The 24,578-nt window shown below is 40.4% G+C and overlaps 1 protein-coding gene and 1 long non-coding RNA gene across 9 annotated transcripts in view; one reads left to right on the top strand and one right to left on the bottom strand.

The window, feature by feature from the left end:
- Positions 1-19,976, bottom strand: part of KYAT3 (kynurenine aminotransferase 3) — a 57,046-nt gene extending 37,070 nt beyond the window's left edge. For 2 of the 8 annotated variants that reach the window (XM_067043122.1, XM_067043119.1), the window contains exons 1-2: positions 19,897-19,971; positions 12,360-12,459 (exon numbers count right to left, since the gene is read on the bottom strand). In XM_067043122.1, the coding sequence (XP_066899223.1) occupies positions 12,360-12,458 (99 nt within the window). In that variant the 5' untranslated portion in view covers position 12,459; positions 19,897-19,971. Of the gene's footprint in view, positions 1-12,359; positions 12,460-19,844 lie in introns of all 8 variants that reach the window. The other 6 variants (XM_067043124.1, XM_067043117.1, XM_067043126.1 and 3 more) reach the window with 6 other exon arrangements.
- Positions 19,977-20,239: 263 nt separating this feature from the next.
- The window catches only part of LOC136794913 (uncharacterized), a 41,631-nt gene continuing 37,292 nt past the window's right edge, over positions 20,240-24,578 (top strand). Inside the window, exons 1-2 of the long non-coding RNA XR_010842379.1 lie at positions 20,240-20,267; positions 21,279-21,338. This is a non-coding gene — a long non-coding RNA (uncharacterized lncRNA). The remainder of the gene's footprint in view (positions 20,268-21,278; positions 21,339-24,578) is intronic.

Here is a 24,578-nt window from a genome sequence, read left to right as displayed (position 1 = left end):
TTTACTTAAAAGTCTACTGATTGAAACATTAATCTCACCTGAAAAATATCTTCACAGAAACAATCTAGACTGGTGTTTGACCAAATATCTGGGCAGTGTGGCCTAGGCAAGTTGACAGATAAAATTAACCATCAGAGTGTCCAACACACAGTGCTATGCCTAGCACATAGCAAGCTTTTAATAAATATCTGATGAATGAATGAAAAAAACCCACACATTAGGAGTGAACTTATGGTGTCATCTACCTTAAGTTAATGCTTCAGTAACACATGACCCCAAAGTCTTGGTTGCTTAAAATCATAAGGGGTTATTTCCTTCTCGTGCTACATATTCACTAAAAGTTAGCTGTTGCTCTGTTTCATGTCACTCTAACTCTTGAGACACAGGCTGATGAAATAACCTCTATCTGGAATATGGCTCGTTTCATGGCAGAAGGAAAAAATTCTTAAAAAGTTTCTGCTTAGATGCAGACACATCACTTCTACTAAAATTTAATGGCCAAAGCAATTTCATGGCTAAGCCTGACACCAACATGGCAGAAATGAAGTCTGGAGTTATAATGAGATACGTGGTTATTATGGGTTGAATTGTGCCCCACCCCCTGCCCATTCTTATCTTGAAGTCTTAACATCCAGTACTTCAGAATGTGACGTTATTTGGAAATAGGTTCATTGCAGATGTAATTAGTTAAGTTGAGGTCATTACGGTGGGCCCTAATCCAATGTGAATGGTGTTCATATAAAAAGGGGAAATTTGGAGACAGACTGGCATACAGAGAGAATGCCATATGAAGATGAAGGCCGAATTCAGGGTGATGCTTCTAGAAGTCAAGAAACACCAAAGTTTGTCAGCTAATCACCAGAAGCTGGGAGACAAGCATGGGACAGATTGCTCCTCACAGCCGTCAGAAGGAACCAGTCCTGCCAACACCTTGATCCTGGACTTCTAGCCTCCTAAACTGTGTGGTAATACATTTCTGTGGTTGAAACCACTCAGTTTGTGCTACTTTGTTAAGGCAGCCCAAGGAAATGAAGATAGCAGTGAAATGTATAAGACATGCTACAATGCCCAAAGACATCAAGATTCAGCAGTAGGTACAAATGCTCACTGTCTAAGAATTATTGTCCGGTATTAGGAAAAGAAAATAAACCTAAAATCCTATGGGGAATTAAACATGAGCCCCAAGTGTACAATGGAACATCTATAGGGCCTGTATAATTTCTGGGCAGCTAACTCCATGAGGTGGCTTCTATTCCCAGGTAGATTAATACCTGGCATACATATACTGAACTGCTATGTTATAAATGCAAAACTGCTAGGGTACTAATAAGCAGCATCCTTTGTTGTTAATGTGAAGCTGAAAAAATGCAGTTCTACAGAATCACCATTAAGTGCCACTCTTGGCAGAGATGAGAAAAAGCTTATTGTTATTGTCTTTAAAATGCTTACTGTACCTGTCAGAACAGCTATCATCAGGAACCCTCATGCACTATTGGTGGGATTGTAAATTGGTACAGCCACTATGGAAAATAGTATGGAGGTTCTTTAAAAAAATTAAAAATAGAGCCACCATATGATCCAGTAATTTCACCTCTGAGTATTTACCCAAAGAAAACAAAGACACTAATTTGAAAAGATATATATACTCCAATGTTCACTGCCTCATTATTTACAAACAGCCAAGATAAGTGCCCATGGATAGACAAATGGATAAAGAATGTGGTGTGTGTGTATGTGTGTGTGTGTATTAAACATGGTGTGTATGTATATATATATACACACACATACACATACATACATAGAATATACTCAGCCATAAAAAAATAAATAAAATCTTACCATTTTTAACAACATGGATGGATCTAGAAGGCCTTATGCTAAATGAAATAAGTCAGACAGAGAAAGACAAATACTGTATGATCTCAATTATATGTGGATTCCAAAAAACAAACAAACAAAACAAAATGAAAACAGATTCACAGATACAGAGAACAAATGAGTGGTTGCCAGAATGGAGGGGGCGTGAAATAGGTGAACGGGGATTAAGAGGAACAAACCTCCATTTATGTAAAAAATAAATCATAAAGATGTAATGTACAGCATAAGGAATATGGTCAATAATATTGTAATAACTTTGTATGGGGACAGATGGTTACTAGACTTATTACTGTGATAATTTCATAGTGTATACAAATGTCAAATCATTATGTAATACACTTGAAATTAACATAATATTGTATGTCAGCTACAAATTTCGACTTAAAAAAATGTTTACTGCAATGGTACTGGAACAGGAAAGTCTGGAAAAAAGAAAAAAATATTACCCATTATCCTAAGACTCAAACATACTCAAGTTTCAGTTGTATATAATTTGAGTGCTCTACCTGTTTGACCTGATGCATTTAGATGGGATAGGACAAGTGTAGAAAAAACCCAAATGGTGGGCTGAAGCTGGGGAAATCAAGGCTGTCAATATCTGTGAATCACAGGGTATGAGTCAAGTATAAAAAAGATAAAGAATGCAAGAAAAGGGCAGAAGCAGAAATTACAAAGCTAATTTTTTGAGAGGTGAAGACAATAACCAGGCACGAGAAGCAGATAGACTGAAGTACTTCAAGACGAGGCTGGAGCAGAAAGGGAGCACCCGTGTAATGCCTTTAATGTGTTGCCAGGCTGCTGGGGTAGACTAAACAGATATTATCTTTTAGATCTATGAATTAGGTATTTATAGTTGTAATCACATGTGATTTTTAAAACTTTTTTTGCCTTTTCTCTTGACGGAGTATCTTAAACATTTTATGAATTTTCTTAGTCATCATAAAATTTTCACTTTTAATTAGTAAGTAATATTTCAGGTTATGAATCACACCTGACCCCTTCATTCCCCTAGTTTGTGCATTTATTATTCAAGTGTTTGGCAATTTTAGGCAGAATGTTTCTTCTGTATATTATGTGGTCCCTGCTTTGTTTCCTTCAGTTTTAGTTTGATGTGGAAAGTGAATGTTTAAACAGATCTGTTTCAAAAAGAAATGTTGGGCCTCTTTCCCCTTGGAAAGATGATGTATTGACACATTACCAGTTTGAGAGTCTGCTAGAAATTTGATAGTTCCCCAAACTGACTAAAAGGAAACTTTGTTATACTCTTTCCTAGCTTGGAGAGTGAGAAACAGACCAGTGCCTAGATGCCTTTGAAGCTCCAAAACTATATGAATCAGATCTCTTAGTTGCACAGGCAGAAACTCAATCTCAACAGCTTAGGGAAAAAGAGGAATTTATTAGAAAGTTCATGTCACCATGAGAAGGTAAAAGGTGCAGCCAGCATCAAGGGTAACACTGAAACCAGAAACTGAAACCTCATCAGGGCTCTGCTTCATCTACTTTTCTATGCAATCTGTCTGCTTTTCTCCACATGAGACAAAACAGTTATACCTCCCAATTTCACCACCATAGAGGGCCTGAGAGTTGCCTTCTCTGGTGCCAATTTCAAAAATTCTAGGGAAGGGCTCTGAATGGCTCCCCCCCCTCCACAATTTAAAAAGTACTATATTAATATGCCTGTTAAGACTATAATGAAAAGATATTAGAGCAGTGTGAAGCAAGATCATGAGAGAAATAGAGATGTAGTCAACCAAGGATGCCATTTTTTTGGATGCTTTTTTTTTTTTTCAAATGTACTTACTACCCAATCAAAAAACGGTATAGACCTGATTCCCCATCTCCAGCCCCACTAGATGTGCTCCCTGAGCTAGAACCTGTCACTGCCCCTGGTAGTATCTTTACAAATATACCAGCATCTAACAACACATGTTTGGAATGGGGAAAAGAGCATTTTCCAGAAAGATAGGAGGAACTGCTGTCCTTAGAAAAAGGGAAGGGCAGGGCTTCCCTGGTGGCGCAGTGGTTGAGAATCCGCCTGCCGATGCAGGAGACACGGGTTCGTGCCCTGGTCCGGGAAGATCCCACATGCCGCGGAGCAACTAAGCCCATGAGCCATGGACGCTAGGCCTGCGTGTCCGGAGCCTGTGCTCCGCAACGGGAGAGGCCACAACAGTGAGAGGCCCACATACCGCAAAAAAAAAAAAAAAAAAAAAAAAAAAAGGGAAGGGGTCCCAGGTCACAGCAGTCTATGAAAGTCCATCTAAATGGGAAGGCTGATAGGGAGAGGGGTGCAGACACCCTATTTCTATGGCAGAGCTGAAGGTATGCAGTGTAAATTTCTATGTCTGGAACAGAGAGCTGGGGAAGAGGTGAATGGAGAACCAAATTCTAAGGCAGGGGTGAAATTAAGTTTCCTCCTATATACCAATGCATTGATTGCAATCTCATATCTCCCTTATATTCAAACCACATTGGCTTTCATTCACTCATGGAACAAATATTTATTGAACACTTATTTTATACAAGGCACTTTTCTTCTTGGGATATATCAGTGAGCAAAACAGACTAAAATTCTCTATTCTCATTGAGCCTTTCTTCTTTCTATGCCTTAAACACTCCAGGTTTGTTCCCATCTGTCATGGATTATATGACTCTGTATAATTATTCACCCCTCCTTTTCGGAAGGAGTGACTTTGAGATTGAACATGTGATTTGCTCTGGCCAATGGAATGTGAATGAGTGTGACATATACTAGGTCCAGGAGAAACTTTAAAAGCTGTTGCATGGTTTGGCTCAGCCTCTGGTTCTTCTCTCCTCTACTGTGCGAAGACCATGTCTCAGATAGGGGTTACATTTTTACCTTAGATCCTGAAATTTTTAAAAAACACATGGAGTGCAGCTGCAAACTGCAAGCAAAGCCACAGCTGACTTACAGCCTACATAAAACCTGAGTGAGAATGGGAAGGTTATTGTTATAAGAAGGTAAGATTTGGTGGCTTTTGTTACAGCAACAGAGCCAACTGATATAAAAGCTTTTGCAATTGCTGTGTCCTCTGCCTAGAATGCCCTCTCTTAGGTCTTCATGTGGCTGGTTCCTTATGTCCTTCTATTCAATATGCTCTCTATTCAAATAGAACCTCCTCAGAGAGCTACCTAAAATTATTTTAATTTGTAAATGATCTGTCTCTCACTAAAATGAAAACCTCAGAAAACAAGACCTGTGTTGCTCATTGCTGTATCTCCAGTATCTAATATCATGTATGAAAGGTAATGTGTTCAGAAGTATTTTTTGAACATATGAATGAAATCCTACCTCTTTAATTATCCTAATGTTGAATTATTTCAATGGCATTCTGCCTCTAATCCATCATTTGCAGTGCTCCAGAGTTAAGCTTTTAAAACACACACTGGGGGATGCTACTAGCTTGCTCTAAAATCTCCAAAGACTCTCCTCAGTCCATGAAACGTAACTCAAATTCAAACCTGGCACTCAAGGCTCTTAATCTCCTTTCAGCCTGCTCTCACTCTGTGCTGCTGCCTCTTATACAGTGACTCAACAGCACAGGACCACTTGCCACTCTCTAATTATCTTTAGTGCATTTCTGTTTCCGATGCTTTTATTCAAGTTCTTCTCTCTGTCTGAGATGATCTTCTCCATAATCCCCACTGTGGTTGGCTCAGAAATGACCTCCCCAAAAACATCTGCATCCTATCCCTGAAACCTGTGAATGTTACCTTATAGGGCAATATATATCCTTATTTCCTTGCAGATGTGATTAAATTAAGGATCTTGAGATGAGGAGATAATTTTGGATTATCCAAGTGGGCCCTAAATTTAATCACAGGTATCCCTATAAGAGGGAAGCAGAAAGAGATTATATACACACAGAGAAGGCCATGTGAAGATGGAGCAGAGAGTGATTTGAAGATGCTGGCAATGAAAATTAGAGTGATGTGGCCATAAGCCAAAGAATACCAGCAGCCATCAGAAGCTTTAAGAGGCTGGACTGGATTCTCTCTAAAGCCTCTCAGGGACTCTGGGTGACAATGATGTATCAAGGTAGGTTCAATGTTTGTAATACATACACCACTCAGGTGAGGAATGTTGATAATGAGAGAGGCTATGCATGTGAGGGCCAGGGGATACATGGGAACTCTAAAGGTTCTGCTCAATTTTGCTCTGAAGCTATAATGCTCTTTAAAAAAAAAGTTTATTAAAATTTAAAAAACTTAAAAAAAGAAAAGAGCTGCCAGGGTATTGTGAAATCATGTTCTCTTTCTCCCTTTGGACAAAATGCTGTTTAAGCAAGCAGACACTAACAGGATTATCTCACAGGAAATAGATGTTTTCTAAGGTATGGCTCTCCATTCAAAAAAGCAGACAGGGCTTCCCTGGTGGTGCAGCGGTTGAGAATCTGCCTGCTAATGCAGGGGACACGGGTTCAAGCCCTGGTCCGCGAGGATCCCACATGCCGTGGAGCAACTAGGCCCGTGAGCCACAACTACTGAGCCTGAGCGTCTGGGGCCTGTGCTCCGCAACAAGAGAGGCCGTGATAGTGAAAGGCCCACGCACCGCGATGAAGAGTGGCCCCCACTTGCCACAACTAGAGAAAGCCCTCGCACAGAAACGAAGACCCAACACAGCAAAAATAAATAAATTAATTAATAAACCCCTACCCCCAACATCTTCTTAAAAAAAAAAAAAAAAGCAGACAAATTACATTCTTTTGCCACTAGATGGCATAGCAAAATAACAGAATGTCCCTGTAATGAAAAAACTGAAAGTGGAAATGCAAAGTAGGGATGTATACTTAAAAGACTCAACAAAATATGAAACATTCATATACATGTTACCCAGATTCAATATTGATATCAAGATTTTGCCTCATTTGCTTCATCTCTCCTGCTTTTCCTTTTCTTTCTTTTTTTTTTAATTGCTGAGTAATTTTAAAGTAAATCCCAGACCTTAAGTCATTTTGCCACTATATACTTGGCACATATCTCTAAAAAAACATTGATACTCTTGTATAACTTCAATGTCATCATCACAGCTCTCTAACAATGATTCCTTGATATCATCTAATACCCAATCTACAGTCATATTTCTCTGAGTGTCTTTAAAAATATCTCTTTACATTTCTGTTGATTGGGTCAAGTTCCTAAACAAGGTCCATATATCATACTGGTGGTTATGCCTCTTTCCACCCCAGAGCAGTCCCTCTGAAACACTACCCACCACCACATTTCCCCTGTGCTGACTTGCTGAAGAAACCAAGTCAGGAATCTATCCTGTGGTTATGACCCACGTTCTGGATTTGTTTGCTTTTCTGCCAATAAACAGGGCAGAGAGAGCTCTGCACTGGTGGGTGCTGGCTCGCTACATTTCCCAAGCCGAACAGAAAGAACACCCTAGCCCCACCCACTCCACATCACAGCTTGGCACTAGATCTGGGGCAGAAACGTCCTGGGAGAAGACTCGATCTAGGGACACAGAGATGGCCTAGGGGCCTGGGTTGTGGTCCAGCTGGAGTGGTGGCCATTGTTAGTGCTTACTCCTGCAGTGCCTGGGAACCACCATGACCAACATGATGAGGTCCCTTTCACAGACACATGAGTGTACGAGCTCCAGCCACTCCATGCCAGAACTTGGCACTGGATCTTGGGCAGACAGGTCCTGGGAGAAGACTGCCACAGAGGCAGCCCAGATCTCTGGCAGCAGCCTAGTCGCCTCATTTCCTACAGCCACAATGCTCTGGTCCCAGCCCCAGCCTAGTGAGTGCTTGGCCTGCCTACTCCACACCACAGCCTTGCACTAGATCAGGGATAACCACAACAGGGTTAGGGATGTGACTTTAGGTTGTGTCTGAGTGGAGCCACAGACACCTACTCAGGGGGTGCATCAGACCTCTGTGAGTGCACAAGCCAAACACTCAAGGGGAATGAAGCCTGATCAATCCAGAACCTCAGTGCTTCTGCTCCAAAAACTGGTGAGCAGACCCTACCACTGACAGGGTGGCGACAGCCACAGAGCAGACAGGAAGCCCTGCTTCATACCCTGCACAGGCTCTAGATCCTCCAACACCAACCACAACCCCTAACAAGGTGATAGCAGTCAGCACACCCTAAGGGAAGAGCTGGCTGGCATCCATATCAAAACCAGCCTTAGCACCAAAGACACTGGTTTATGTCTTTGAAGGATATGCACAGTCTGCACAGGGATGCTCCAACATGAAAGCACCCCTACAGGACCACAATAGATAACCATTTCTCCCTAGTTCATAGAGAAAGAGAAAGTTAAGTCAAATGAAAAGGCAGAGGAAATTCTCCCAATTAAAAGGGCAAGAGAAAGCCCCTGAAAAAACTAAATAATGAAACATATAATCAGTCTACCAGACACTGGCTTCCCTGGTGGTGCAGTGGTTGAGAGTCCGCCTGCTGATGCAGGGGACACGGGTTTGTGCCCCAGTCCGGGAAGGTCCCACATGCCGCGGAGCAGCTGGGTTCATGAGCCACGGCCACTGAGCCTGTGCGTCCGGATGCTCTGCTCCGCAACGGGAGAGGCCACAACAGTGAAAGGCTCGTGTACCGCAAAAAAAAAAAAAAAAAAAAAAAAAAAAAAAAAAAAATGCTGACTGAATTAAGAAAGAGAATTGATCTAAACACAGATTATTTCAACAAGGAACTAGAAACTGTAACGACCCAATTGAAAACAGATAATTGAATTTCTGAGATAAAAAGCTCTCTAGGAATAATAAATAGCCACCTTAATGACACAAGAAATAATCTGGAAGATAAAATAAATCACCCAATCAGAACAAAAAATAGAAAAACAAATAAAAAAAGAAAGCAACATATGAGATCAATGGGATAATATAAAGTGTGCCAATCTATGTATATAATAGGGGTTCCAGAAGGTGAAGAGAGAGAGGGGATTGAAAATATATTTTAAGAAATTATGGGGCTTCCCTGGTGGCACAGTGGTTGAGAGTCCGCCTGACGATGCAGGGGACACAGGATCGTGCCCCAGTCCGGGAAGATCCCACATGCCGCGGAGCGGCTGGGCCCATGAGCCATGGCCGCTGAGCCTGCGTGTCGGGAGCTTGCGCTCCGCAACAGGAGAGGCCACAGCAGTGAGAGGCCGTACCACCAAAAAAAAAAAAAAAAAAAAAAAAAGAAATTATGGCTGAAAAATTCCCAAACCTAAAGAAGGAAACAGATAACAGGTATAGGAATCACAGAGAGTCCCCAACAAAAGGAACTCAAACAGACCTACAGTAAGACATAATTAAAATAGCAAAAGTAAAAGAGAGAATTCAAAAGGCAGCAAGGGAAAACCAAAGAATCATTTACAAGGGAACACCCTTGAGACTATCAACTGATAGAGGACACAGAAAAACAAAGCACAAAATGAAAGAGGGGAAATTGCAATACCACAGAGAATAAAAAAAAAAATCAAAAGAGAATACTGTGAACAAATATGTGCCAACAAATTGAACAACCTAGGAAAAATGGACAAATTTCTACCCATACAGCTTGCCAAGAATGAGTCAAGAAGAAACAATTTAAAAAGACCAATCACTAGAAGCAAAATAGAATCTGTAATTTTAAAAACTCCTTGCAAACAAAAGATCAGGACTCAATGGCTTCAGTGGGGAATTCTACCAAACAATCAAAAAAAGAACTTATTCTTCTCAAAGTATTCCAAAAAACTGAAGAAGAGGGAAAACTCCCAAATTCACTCTACAAAGCCACCATTACCCTGATACAAAACCAGACAAAGACACTACAAAAAAAGAAAATTATTACAGGCCAATATCTTTGATGAATATAGAGGCAAAAATCCTCAACAAAAGATTAGCAAACTGAATCCAACAATACTTAAAGAGGATCATATACCATGATCAAGTTGGATTTATTCCAGTGTCACATGAATGGTTCAACATACACAAATCAATCAATGTGGTACACCATATCAACAGAAGGAAGTGCAAAAACTACATGCATTCTCAATAGATGCAGAAAAAGCATCTGACAGAATTCAACAACCATTCATGGTAAAAACTCTTGTCAAAGTAGGTATAGAGGGAATATATTTCAACATAATAAAGGCCATTTATGACAAACCCACAGCTAACATAATATTCAATGGCGAAAAGCTGAAAGCCTTCCCACTAAATTCAGGAACAAGACAAGGATTCCTTGTCTTTCATTGCTTTTATTTAACATAGTATTGGAAGTCCTACACACAGCAATCAGACAAGAAAAAGAAATAAAAGGTATCCAAATTGGAAGGGAAGAGGTCAAACTGTCACTATTTGCAGATGACATGATATTCTATGTAGAGAACCATAAAGTCTCACACAAAACCCATTAGAACCAATAAATGAATTCAGCAAAGTTGCAGAATACAAGATTAATATACAAAAATCTATTGCTTTTCTATTCTCAAGTAATAAAATATCAGAAAGTGAAAGTAAAAAAAAAAATCCCATTTAAAATCACATAAAAACAAAACAAAACAAAACAAAAAACTTAGGAAGAAACTTAACTAAGGAGGTGAAAGATTTATACACTGAAAACTATAAAACACTGATATAGGAAATTGAAGATGATTCAATGAAATGAAAAGATATCCTGTGCTCTTGAGTTGGAAGAATTAATATTGTTAAAATGGCCATACTACCCAAAGCAACCTACAAATTTAATGTGATCCCTATCAAATTGCCCATGAAATTTTTCACGGAACTAGAATAAATAATCCTAAAATTTATAGGGATAGGGAGGGTGGGAGGGAGACACAAGAGGGAGGGGATATGGGGATATATGTATACATATAGCTGATTCACTTTGTTATACAGCAGAAACTAACACATCATTGTAAAGCAATTATACTCCAATAAAGATGTTAAAAAAAAATTTATAGGAAACATAAGAGATCCAGAATTGCCAAAGCAATCCTGACGAAAAAGAACAAAGCAGTAGGCATAACCCTCCCAGACTTCAGCCAATACTACAAAGCTACAGTAATCAAAATAGCATGGTATTGGCACAAAAACAGATACCCACATTAATGGAACAGACTAGAGAGGCCAGGAATAAACCCACCCAGCTATGGTCAACTAATCTAAGACAAAGTAAGCAAGAATATACATGGAGGGCTTCCCTGGTGGCACAGTGGTTGAGAGTCCGCCTGCCGATGCAGGGGACACGGGTTCGTGCCCTGGTCCGGGAAGATCCCACATGCCGTGGAGCGGCTGGGCCCGTGAGCCACGGCCGCTGAGCCTGCGCATCCGGAGCCTGTGCTTCGCAACGGGAGAGGCCACAACAGTGAGAGGCCCGCGTACCGCAAAAAAAAAAAAAACCAAAAAAAAAAAAAAAACAAACAAACAAAAAAAAAGAATATACATGGAGAAAAGATAATCTCTTCAATACGTGGTGCTGGGAGAACTGGACAGACACATGTAAAACAATAAGGTTAGAACATTCCCTCACACCATATACAAAAATAAACTCAAAATAGTTTAAAGACCTAAATGTAAGATATAACATCATAAAACACCTAGAAGAGAACATATGTGAAACAGTCTTTGACATAAATTGTAGCAATATTTTCTTAATTAGCCTCCCAAGGCAAAAGAAATTGAGGAAAAAATAAACAAACGGGACCTAATCAAACTTAAATTTTTGCACAGCAAAGGAAACCATCCATGAAACTAAAAGACAACCTACAGAATGGGAGAAAATTCCATTTACAATGGAAGGAACCCAAGCATCAACAGATAACTGGCATAAGAAGATGCAGTATATATACAATGGAATATTACTCAGCCATAAAAAAGAATGAAATATTGCCATTTGCAGCCAAGTGGATGGACCTAGAGAATATTATGCTTAGTAAAGTAAGTCATACAGAGAATGACAAATACTATATGACAGCACTTATATGTGGAATCTAAAAATACAAATGAATGTATATACAAAACAGAAACAGGCTTACAGACATAGAAAACAAACATGATTATCAGAGTGTGCGGGGGGAGGGAATTAGGAGTATGTGATTAACAGATACAAACTACTATACATAAAATAGATAAGCAACAAAGATTTATTGTATAACACAAGGAATTATACCCAATATCTTGTAATAAGCTATAATGAAATATAATCTGCAAAAAAGTTGAATCACTATGCTGTACACCTGAAACTAACATAATATTATAAATTAACTATCCTTCAATTTAAAAAAGTAAAAAATAAAGTGAGATATTGAATAAAATGCCCAGCAATATGCCTGATACATAGACAGGCAAGCAGCTGCCCAGTGAAGGTCAGTTCTAGCTGATGACAAGAGATAATTTCAGTTTATATAACAGAAATACCCCTTCTAATAAAATAATTATAAAGTAGCTAAAAAATTATGTTTTTTGGACAGCGCAGAATATGTGCAACATTATTTCTGTAAGTGATTAGGCAATACTTACAGCAGAAGTAGAGAGTCCAAGGATTTTTGAAGCACAAATTGTCTTCAGGAATTTAGGTCTACTGCCAAGGGTGCACAGTCTTCCCCGGGCCAAAAACATGCTACAGGACAAAAGAAAATATTTTAAAGGGAGTAAATATATACTTATATCACTGTTAAACATTTATAGCTAGGTGATAGACCATAAACTTGTATAAAATAAAAATAAAATTTATTGATAGCTGAGTTTTCTTTCTATGATATAATCTCCCATCACTAGAATCATTCTAATCATTCTAATAGAATCCTGCTTATACAAATTTATGCATGTGTCATTTTAAAGTAGAGATCTGTAAGGATATGTTGAATTTAAAAAACAAAGTTCTAATTTAGTCAAGAGCATTAAACTACAGGAAGTAAAAGTTCCATTCCTAGTAGGCATAAAATCCAGAATATTTCAGTCTAAGAACTACTTAAATTTCGGAATCATCTGGGGAAGTCACTAGTAAAAACGCAATTTGTAACAGTAAATTAAAGTTGTTAGAAACAGGTTATTTAGAAAGTTGTTTGAAAAGGATTATAGTAGGTCCTTGATAAATATGAAGAATATATGAATGAATCTTCCCTTATTTTCTCAGGTGGTACTGCCTTCAACAATTCCAGAAGATAGCTAGGTAGCTGGAATCTATTGAAATGGTTTGCTAAGAGGCATGAATCTGGATTACTTCTCTACTTGTAAGGAAATCATTATCAATCATGGGTCAAAGTAGGGAGATCAAAGCAAAATGGAATTCTTATTATACTGCCATTTAGAAGTGAAAGCATTCAGGAAAGCAGAAACTTCCCATAAGGTTTTACTCTGACAATGTTCTATCAGTGGATGGCATTTCCTTCATCTCTAATAATCAAACTTTTAGAAAAAAAGACATACTTTATGGATTCAAAGGGACCACTGAAACTATCAATAGCTATGAATCTCTTTTAAGTTACCAAAATGTGAAGGCTACAGATGTGAAAAATAATATATTGGATGTTTCTTAAAAAGTGAAATAGAAAATCCTTACCTTGTCAATAAAATTCAGCTTAAATGACAGCCTCTTAGCCATTCTACATCACATCAGCTTAGTTTAATTCTCTGCAAAGCACTTTCTGTTTGTTTGGCTGACCACTCATTCATTTGATAATTTAATGTAAGCACCATGAACAGGGGGACCTGATGCGTTTAGTTCACCACTGTCTTCTCTGGCATGTAGGAGGCACGTGATAAATAAATGTATCAAATGACTGAATGAATACATAAAATCACATTATAAATTAATGATTTAAGTCAACTATTTATGATGAGTCCTTTTATAAAATGTTGATTCCTTTGTAAAGTAAATAATTACCTCTTATGTTTTACGTCTTTCAAGCCAAAGACCGGGTTTTCTTAAATCAAGAAATGCCTATTTTTTGGTCATTAATAGTTCTGTTCAAGAATAAAATATTAATTGGATTAGGCAGTTGGGCTAGTTCTGAGGAAAGGTATTACCAAACAACAGTGACTATGTTGAACAATCTTCATTCACTATCATAGAGTTATTTGATTTAGGGCAATATATTTTTCAGAAAATAAATGTGCATTTATTTAAATTCAACCTAATTTATTTGTTATTAAGGAAAGTATAAGTATAAGTAAAATTCTTTCTTGCAAGTAGAAGTGAGAGAAACCTCTTCTACCTTCTTCAGATAAATGGGGTTGGGGAGCTGGGAGGGGAGCAAACAGGACTAGGAGTCAGGATACCTGGATTCTAACCCTTATTTTTGAGATTACAAAAAGGTTTCTATCCTTGGACAATTCCCTGACCCTTGGTGGGCCTTAGTTTCCCCATATTTCAAAACAGATGAATAAATGAATCCTTGGTTTCAAGGTAATCTCAGAAAGCACTGTAAGTCAGTGTCTGGTTGTGTGTGACCTCAGACTGCAGGTTTTGGGAGATTCCCCCCAGGCTGGGTGAGCCACACCCTCTGGCCACCACACCTCAATACCCATTCCCCTTTGGAAGTTAACACTAAATCTACCTGTTTTCATCTGGAAATCCCAAAGCCTAATTCCCACCTCTTCTTCCCTGTTTTCTGCAGCACATTACCGCCATAATGCAATGTATTGCCGGGAAACTGACCCAGCCCTTCATTTCTCTTCCACTTTCCAAACTTTCTACTGCATCTTTTGGAACAGCTGCACCATTCTCAGCAAATCCCATTACATCTTTATGTTTTGAGAGTGCTCCTTGTACCTCCTAGCTTGAACTGAAACCTTATTGCTCCCAGAAGATACCACTCCTATATGCCTCAGTGTCAGCTTTTGCTTGCATATGCCTCACTTATCTCTTTCTTACCGTCTATTTTACCATTACCAGACTACTATTTCACACATCTGCCTCAATGATATTATCTCCTGGCCTGCTGATAACTCCTTGTCATTCATTAGAGATTTTGTCATTAGGCACACAGTTTCCTTCTCAACTCTAAGTACTGTGATCATCCCAGGCAATTCTCATGTCTTCAGAGATGGCCCATCCAACAACTGACATCCCTGGGCCTATTGCTCTTCTCTTCCATCCCACCCTAGGCACTCTCTCCTATAGTCACACCCTGCACCTTTCCATTACCTCAATCTGGTCTAATTCCAAAACAATTAATTGAAGTATTCTGATCTTTGACCATAAACTACTTATCCTTCCAATTTGCTTACTTATTCCAATGATTACTATTCTTAAATATCATCAAGATCTCTAGGAGGCTGCCTTTCCTTTTCTCAATCAGCCCTCACCTTCCTTTATTTTCCAATGTAGACGCCAATTCCACTGCTTCAATAATGTTCTTTACAATGCCCTAGCTCCCCGTCTGTCTTTTATAGATACGTATCTATAAAACCCTGGCCCTGGATGAACTCAATTACAGTGTCTGTTTTTCCTATGGCCCATGAAGCTGTGGACAGCTGGAGAAAATCACAAAGGATAGGATTGGTTTCACCACAAATTATGGTCATTAATCTCAAATTGACCCCCAACACTCTCCAGCATTTCTACTATATTTTATAGGTAGAGGATGGCAGAATATACACCCCCCCCCCAAATTGCCACGTTGGCCTAAGGATTATTGTGAGCTAAAGGCACTGGAAAAACAGCGGATGCAAGAAGAGTGATCTGATCTCCCCCTTTCTTCCTGAAAACAGGAGATAAAATTCCCATGTGAAAGACACCTGCCCTATACTGGGAAAAAAGAAACACTCTTAGGGAGTTAAAGCTGAGAGAATTCTGTACAAACAGACCTTGTTAAAATAATTCTTATCTTCCTTTAGTCTCCCCATATTTTTTGGTTACTTTTCCACAATGGCCTCTCTTTGTTCAATCTAGCATAAAAGCACTTGGTTTTGCTACTTCTTTGGGTCTTCATTTCCTTGTGAAAGCTCCTGTGTCACATAGAACTTTTATCAAATGTGTGCTTTTCTCCTGTTATTCTGTATTATGTCAGTTTAATTCTTGGGCCCACCCCAAAGCCATAAGAGAATAGGCAATATTTCTCTCCCATAGTACAAAATGATTATTTAAATTTTCCCACACTCCTCTAACATAAAACCCTCTTTAGTCTAAGCAGATGACCTTGCTCTCTATCACAGAGAAAACAGAAGCCATCAGATGCGAACTCTTTCAACCTACCCACATCTAAAAAACCAAACCTAAAAATATTCCTTTTTTCTTCCTACTATAATAAAGGAAGTGACCCTGCTACAAAAGGACAGTCCCTCCTCCCATGACTTAGATGTCATTCCTCTCCCCTCCACAGAGACTCTGCTCCACTGGTTATTACCCCTCTCCTCGGCATATTCAGCTTTCCTTGCTCAAGTCTCCTCTAGTTATTGGGTTGGCCAAAAACTTTAAGGTAAAAATAAAAGACACATTATACATTTTCACCAAGAACTTCATTGAACAACATATTCACTGTTTTGTTCCACGACCTTCTGCCATTTTTCAGGCAACTTCATAATTCCATCTTCCCAAAACTTTTTATCTTTTTGAGCAAAGAACTGTTCCAGGTGCCTTTTACAGTCCTCGAGGGAATTAAAACTTTTTCCATTAAGAGAATTTTGTAAAGACCGAAATAAATGGAAATCCAAAGGTACAATGTCTGGTAAATACGGCAGATGAATCAGAACTTCCCAGCCAAGCTGTTTTTGTCTGGACATCAAAGAAACGTGGTCTTGCATTATCCTGATGGAAGATCATGCATATTCTGTTGACTAATTCTGGACGCTTTTTGTCAACTGCTGCTTTCAGCTGGTCTAATTGGGAGCAGTACTTGTTGGAATTAATCGTTTGGTTTTCTGGAAGGAACTCATAATAGAGGACTCCCTTCCAATTCCACCATATACACAGCATCACCTTCTTTAGGTGAAGACCGGCCTTTGATGTGGTTGCTGGTGGTTCATTTCTCTTGCCCCATGATCTTTTCCGTTCCACATTATTGTACAGTATCCACTTTTCATCGCCCATTACAATTTGTTTTAAAACCATAACGTTTTCATTACGTTTAAGTAGAGAATTGCATGCGGAAGTATGGTCAAGAAGGTTTTCTTCGCTTAACTTATGTGGAACCCAAACATCAAAGTGATTCACATAACCAAGCTGATGCAAATGATTTTCAATGCTTGATTTGGATATTTTGAGTATGTCGGCTATCTCCCAAGTGGTATAACCTTGATTGTTGTCAATCAATGTCTCGATTTGATCACTATCAACTTCAACTGGTCTACCTGACCATGGAGCATCGTCCAGCGAGAAATCTCCAGCACAAAACTTCACAAAACACTTTTGACACGTTCAGTCAGTCACAACACCTTCTCCATACACTGCAGAAATCATTTTTTACGCTTAGGTTGTGTTTTTACCTTTCTTGAAATAATAAAGCATAATATGCCGAAAATATTGCTTTTTTCTTCCATCGTCAATATTAAAATGGCTATACAAAAATTCACCAATTTTGATAAAAGTTCTTTAAAAATGCACGCAGATATGACAGCTGTCACAATACAATCTAATAAAACTGTTTCGAATGAAGTTAAAGACAACTAAGTGCTACTAGAGCCATCTTATTGAAAAAAAACCGAACTTTTTGGCCAACGCAATGAAAGCATATCATTTTATTAACTGTCCCCTTTCCTCAATCTATACTCCTTAATCCAGTGCAATCTGATTTTTGTACCCATCATTCCATAGAGGCAGCTCTTGCGCAAGTCAATTTTGACATTCATATTGTTAAATTCACTGGACATTTTGCAATTCTCACTTTCCTTGAGCTCTCTGCAGCTTTAGATCAGCTGGTCGAGCCCTGTCTCCTCCCAGAAACACCATTTTCCCTTGGCTTTTGACCTATGACAAACTCTTATTTTCCAAACTTAAATGACAGAATTCCTCAATGCCCAGATCTTTTTTCTTCTCACTCATTACTCTCTCACTAGGTAATTTCATTGTAAAAGGAACTGTGAGGGCACCAGTGAATTATCGGCTCCAAAGAAGTCTAAGCAGACTGATAGATACAGATTCAGAACCCCTGAAGCTTTTTTTCTTCTGTACTTTAAATAAACATTTTTGAGCAGCACTTTTCTAAAGCAATTACATTCCATATGCATATTCACCGAGAAGCTAAATGAATAAATTGGGATGTCATTGAAAAGTTGGACAAAATCAAAAGGTATATGGCTTTTCATTTTAAACAATATTTTCACTGTATTTTTTTCATTTCAAAATCAAAAGGTATATGGCTTTTCATTTTAAACAATATTTTCACTGTTTCATTTATACTTAAAAACAGTGTTCTGGGCTTCCCTGGTGGCGCAGTGGTTGAGAATCCGCCTGCCGATGCAGGGGACACGGGTTCGTGCCCCGGTCCGGGAAGATCCCACATACCGCGGAGCAGCTGGGCCCGTGAGCCATGGCCACTGAGCCTGTGCATCCGGAGCCTGTGCTCCGCAACGGGAGAGGCCACAACAGTGAGAGGCCCGCGTACCGCAAAAAAAAAAACAGTGTTCTGATAAGAAAATCAGGAAATTGTGAATCAGGGTGATCTAGTAAACCTGATTATGGCATATTATACATAAGATAAACTCCATAATTATATACGCATAATCAATAAAAAATTAAACTATTTATTATCATTGGTGTAGACTGTTTAAAATGAAGATACAGAAGATACGTGTGGCACAGCTTGGGGGGACCTGAAGCTGAGAAGGCTGATGGATTGTTGGAGAATCCAGAGCTAAAAGATGGGTAAAGCAGTCAAGATGAATTGTAAAAAGTTTGAAACTCTGGACTTAAACCCAGATAATCAATTTATAACAACTTTGCATATGTGGAGGAGAGGTAGGAAAAGATTTAGTGAATTTCACAAAGTACAGAGGTTCAGGTTAACAGCAAGCTCAAGGAAGATTAATGTGAAGTGACTGCAAAAAGTCCTAGTGCTAATGAATGCACAACCCAGGTTAAGAGTCTGACCCAAGGAAAGTTTATTTCCACCTCACACTCTACCTGTTGGTCCACTTCTAGAATGTTTATAAGGCTTACTGATACAACGGAGGGCATACAGGTGAACAAGGTACTGGCGGGGGAAGTACAGTGGGAATAAGCCTCAAAGCCATGTCACTGAAGCAAGAATGGAAAAAATCAGCCATACTGAGCCGGCACAAGACTTAAGTTAGGAGACACGATCCTGAAATTGCTGAAAAGCTGTTTTGTGAAAATGGGATTCGTGTAATTAATTATACATTTCTGCAGAGGGAAGGAATCTGGCTGTCCGGTTTAAGCTGTCACGAGTTTGGTTTCAGCCCCACGTGAGCTAAAACTTTGTAATGGTGGGTGTGCAGCCCGGTGTGGAAGGAGCCAGCTGCCCGGCTGCGCCCTCAGGTAGCAGCGGAGGAGCCGCGCGCCAGCAAGACGGAAGAATGCCCGTACTGGGTGGGGGGCTCCAAAAGCAACAGATTGGGCCTCTTTTCTCTTTTATCTAAAAACTGTGGGTTCCACTAAGAGTCACTTATGTGGCAAGTGAGCAGCCTCTGTTCCCTATTTTTAACTGAGAATCCCGATTACGGATGAACTGGAGTCGGTGTCAGCTTCCCACACCGTTTACAAAATGCCCAAATTGCAAAAACGAAGCGCAAAAGGAGCAGATGGGGACTGGGGTCCAAGGGACCCCACCCTAGAAGACCAGTCACCTCAGGGCCATTTCCTCTCCGGAGCAAGCAAACTGTGAAATTCAAGCTCTGACCCTCTGCTACCAGCCCCGTGGTCCGCCAGGGACGGGGGTCAGCGGCCCAGGCCCGCGCTCCCGCCTCCCCTCCAGAAGGCGAGTCCCAACGCTGAAGGAAATCCAGCCCCGGCTCTTCCTCCCAGCCCGCCAGGCGGGCGGCCCGGCGAGCGTACCCCAGCTAGGCCTCCCTCCCTCCTAGCCTCCCTCTCGCGCGGCTCCGCACCCGAGACCACTGCCGTCACCCCCTCCAAGTGCCCGCCTTGCGCCCCACTCACACCCCTCGCGCGAACACCTCGCCTCTCTGAGTTCCAGTCCCGCGACGCCTCGAGAGCCTGATGGGGCGGGACTCGGACGTGGGGGCGGAGCCTGGACGGGATTGACTGTGTGGGTCGGGATTCCAAACGCCGATTGGCTGAGGGGTAGGCCAGGGTAGCTGAATGGACGCAACTGGGCGGGCGTGGAGAAGGGGGCGGTGAAAGGAGCCGGTCACTGGAGAGTAAGGGGGCGGGGTGGAGGTGCGGGGGATGTGGCCGGGGATTGGCTGTGGTGTCTAGACTCGGGCGCGATGGGCTGTGAGGACAGCCGGGAACCGGGACTGGACTTGACAGGTGGAGGTACGGAGCCGGATCAGGGCAGTGCAATAGAGGTGGGTCTGGGTCATGGGTGGAGTGGGGCGGAGGCTTGTATACTGCCGGGATTGGGTATGAAATTGAGGTTTAATTGGATGTATGTGACCTATTGATTTGGGGCGGGTTATAGGACAAAGGATTGATTTGGAAGAAAAGGCAAGCTGTGGGGTCACAGGGCTTAGGTGAGGGGAAGGCTGTAGTTTGAACGATGTTAGAAGGTGCCAGAGAGGGCAAGGCTAAAGAGAGTGTGCGAAAAGTTTTGTAGATGTATTTATCACCTATGATGGTGGGGAGGGGGGGAAAAAGGAACTTTACTTTCCTGAACAGTAAAACGAATTCGATCAGAGAACAGAGAATGGAATGGGGTATGAAACTGAGAAGGAAAATAAGTGACACTTTAAACGTGAAGAAGAAACATTGGCTAAGAAAAAGGAACACCAGAAATTACTCCTTTATTGAGGGCAGTGTTAGCGAAAGGAGAGGTTCTGGTAAGAATTAGTTTTCATAACTAGATTTTCCTTATCTCCTAATTTAAGAAAATGAGAGAATAGAAGGAGTTGGGGGGCAGTAGCTTGTTATTCAACTGCAGAGGAAAGAACAAAGATAATCTCTGGTTGAAGGAATCTACTCTGCAACTAGGTACTGCGAGATTCAGAAGATGAATAGGTGAATGGAGAGATGCTTGTGTACAATAGGGACAAGTATTTGAGCTTGTATTGGGTGATTTGGAGGGGAGGGTTCAAGGAAATGGAGATTCGTGCTGTTTTGGGTGCTGTCTGGAAGTGGGGGTGATTATTAGATTGGGCATCGTAATACATCTTATGTAGAAGAAGGGAGGAAAATTGCAAGGCTAAGTCTGTAGTTGGTAAAGAAGCAATGGTTTTGCTAGCCGGGAGAAGAGGAGGTTTGCTATTTTTGTAGTTTGCAGTGACCTTGTTTTTATTTGAGTTTAGGCAAGTTTATTGAGTGATCTTATCTGTTGTCTCATTTTATCATAATCAGAGTGACTGACATTAGCGTTCTGTTAGATTTTTATATTTTCCAGGGGAACACCAGGGCTAGTTCCTAACAATACCGAAGCCTTAAGGGTAAGTGTCAGTTCAGCTCCTGATGGCAGGTACTGCTTATCTTTTTCTCATATTTAACAAATACATGAATTGAAAACATAGGTGTGGAGGCTTCTGGGGGAAATGAGGCAGAGAAAGTGAATGTCTCAAACCTTAAAGAGGAAGAAACAGGCAATAGACAAGTAAATATATACAATGACTTCAGATGGTGATAAGTGCTATGAAAGAAGCAATGAGGGGTGGAGACTGCAGAGAGTTTAAATACGATAGTCAGGATAGGCTTTTTTTGAGAAGGTAACATTTGAACCAGAATTGAATGATAAAGACACAACTTTGCAAAAAAATTATTCTGGATAGGAAAATAGCAGTTGAAAAGGCTCTGAGAATAAACTTGGCATGCAAGGAATAAGAAAGAGGCCAGTGTGTCTAAAGCACTACAATCCAGGGGAAAGTGCTTCCAGATTAGGGTGGAGAGGAAGGCAGGGACCAGATCACGCAGAGCCTTGAAGACCACAGAAAGTTTCGATTTTATATTGAAGTAGCCATTGGAAGATCTTAAGCATAGGAATAATATAATCTTAATTACATTTTTAAAAGACACTCTAGGGCTTCCCTGGTGGCGCAGTGGTTGAGAGTCCCCCTGCCGAGGCAGGGAACATGGGTTCGTGTCCCGGTCCGGGAAGATCCCACATGCCGCGGAGCGGCTGGGCCCGTGAGCCATGGCCGCTGAGCCTGCGCGTCCGGAGCCTGTGCTCCGCAACGGGAGAGGCCACAACAGTGAGAGGCCCGCGTACCGCAAAAAAAAAAAAAAAAGACACTCTAGTTGCTTTGGAGAAGAGACTTGCAGGTAGGCGAGAGTAGAAGCAGGAAGGAGGAGGTTAGGAGGTTGTTAGTGGGAGATATGATGTTGTCTGGGCTAGGGTGGTAGCAGAGGAAGAAAAGAGGGCTAGGGTCACAACGTTCATTCTACCGACATTCACTTATTCCTCTTTTTCAGCTCTACCACTCCACAGTCACCTCTACCTAGTTTCTCCTAATTCATACACTCTCTGTTTACCTTCTTCAGAGTATAAACTTGCCAATCTCTTGCTGAGGTGAAGGAGGAAATTTGGTGGGGACGTGCGAACTTGCAGTGGGGGTCTCACGATCTAGTTGTTTCTTAGAAAGGCCTTTAAATGACCCTCGTGTTTTTAGTCCTGAACCTTTGGAGAGTTCTGTGGGGGTAGATCTAGTTGCTTTTTTGGCTTTCTTTGTGACTAGTCTGGGATTCAGCGTTTTTGAATCTGCTGTCAATTTCTCCCTGCCTGTTTGCTTTCTAAGGTCTATAAACTTGTTGTCACTGTCTTGCCCTTGTTCTTTTTCTCATAGGGTTATGGCTTAAAAGAACTTCCTCACTGTTATTTCAGTGTGGTTTAAGTAGAGAGAGAGAGTATAAATATGTTTGATTTGCCATCTCTTGTTGTTGTTATTGGTTTACAATAAATGCCCAAATGCTGGGCATTCAAATACTTTGTTCATATGCCAAGGTTTGTGTTATTCTTTATACTCATGTTGGCTTTTAAAACAGAAATGTAAGTGACTCCTTGGAATTAGTAGCCAAAGGCTGTGCTTTTCTTATATCTTGTGCGCATTTGTTTTCTGAATAAAAAGACAGTATCTCCCTTTTAAAGTCTTTTCCACTTTCTCATACAGAGGGCTAAAAATATTCTGAAATACAGCAGAGAGAAGGCAGTATAGCTTAGTTGGCAAGCCAACCTGTCTGGTTCAGATCTCAACTGCAATTTTCTAGCTGTGTAAACTTGGGCAAGTTGCTTCATTTCTCTGTGTTTCAATTTCCTTATCTGTAAAATGTGTGTACTAGAACCTTACTTATAATGCTATTTTAAGGATTAAATGACTTCATAGACCAAAAAAAAACAAACCTTAGAACTGTACTTGGTTCTTACTAAGTACTATACAATTGTTCCTTAAGAAAAAGGGAAAGAGAATCTTTAGGATGGGGCTGCTAGTTATGCCCCAATATTTAGTATTCTTTTCTTCTATAGCAATACAACCCCCAAATTTCAGCAGAGTATATGAGTGCTTGGTGTAAAGACTGGATTTCCAGTCTCTGTTTTAGCTGGGTGGGGGCCATATATATATATATATATATATCCCGTTCTAGCCAACGGGATATAAGTGGAAGCTGTATGTGCTGCTTCCAGGAAATGTCTTGAAGGATCATTTGCCCTTATTGCTCCCTATGTTTGTGGTTTCCCTGACAGTTTGAGTACAGACATGTTGGCTACCACCCTCCTGCACCACCAGGTAGAATCTTCAAGTTGAAGATGGTAGAACAATAGTATGGGACACAAGGAGCCTGAGCCCTGATATCATGAAGCTACCACTCTAGCTCCAGACCTACTGTATTGACATAAGAGAGAAATCAACCTCAATTCTGTTTAAATCTTTTGTATAGGTTTCCTGATATGCAGTCATAGTACTGCTGTGATGGTTTACTGACTTCTCTCATTTGCTTACCAAAGGCATCTCACTTTACATGGACTTTTCAGGTGACAATAGAATGGCAGAGAGGAGAGCAAAGTGGAAGATACAAGCAATGCCTTTTTATCTGGAATAATAAGGCCACTTCTCAAGCAGCATCTGTCCCTTGTAGGTATTAAGGGCCAGGCAGGCAGAAGTACATTCTTCCTTTACTCATAATACTCAAGCAGTACTAAGAAGGACCTGCTCCAGGAAAATATGACAATTAAGTCTGGGTTTGTAAGTTCCTAAAGCGTTTTCCATCTTACACTCCTGTTATAAAGAGTTATGTTCTTGAAAGTTGCTGAGAGTAAATCTTAAGTGTTTTCAACATATGCACACACACACACAGATACACACACACAGAAAAGAATTGACTATGTTAACCGTGTGAGGGGATGTATGTGTTAATTATCTTGATCTTTGTAATCATTCTAATATATATATATATATATATGGAATTACCATGTTGTCTACTTCAAATATATACGATTATATCTGTCAAAAAGAGTTATGTTTAGAGGACAGACAGCAGAAACAAGAACTACAATTCTGCAGCCTGTGGAATGAAAATCGCACTCACAGAAAGATAGACAAAATGAAAAGGCAGAGGGCTATATACCAGATGAAGGAACAAGATAAAGTCCCAGAAAAACAACTAAATGAAGTGGAGATAGGCAACCTTCCAGAAAAAGAACTCAGAATAATGATAATGAAGATGACCCAGGACCTCAGAAA

The sequence above is a fragment of the Kogia breviceps genome, chromosome 1, assembly GCF_026419965.1.
Source record: "Kogia breviceps isolate mKogBre1 chromosome 1, mKogBre1 haplotype 1, whole genome shotgun sequence".
Classification (NCBI taxonomy): Eukaryota; Metazoa; Chordata; class Mammalia; order Artiodactyla; family Physeteridae; genus Kogia; species Kogia breviceps.
The sequence above is the reverse complement of the archived record's forward strand: the minus strand, read 5'-3'. Positions and strand labels throughout refer to the sequence as shown.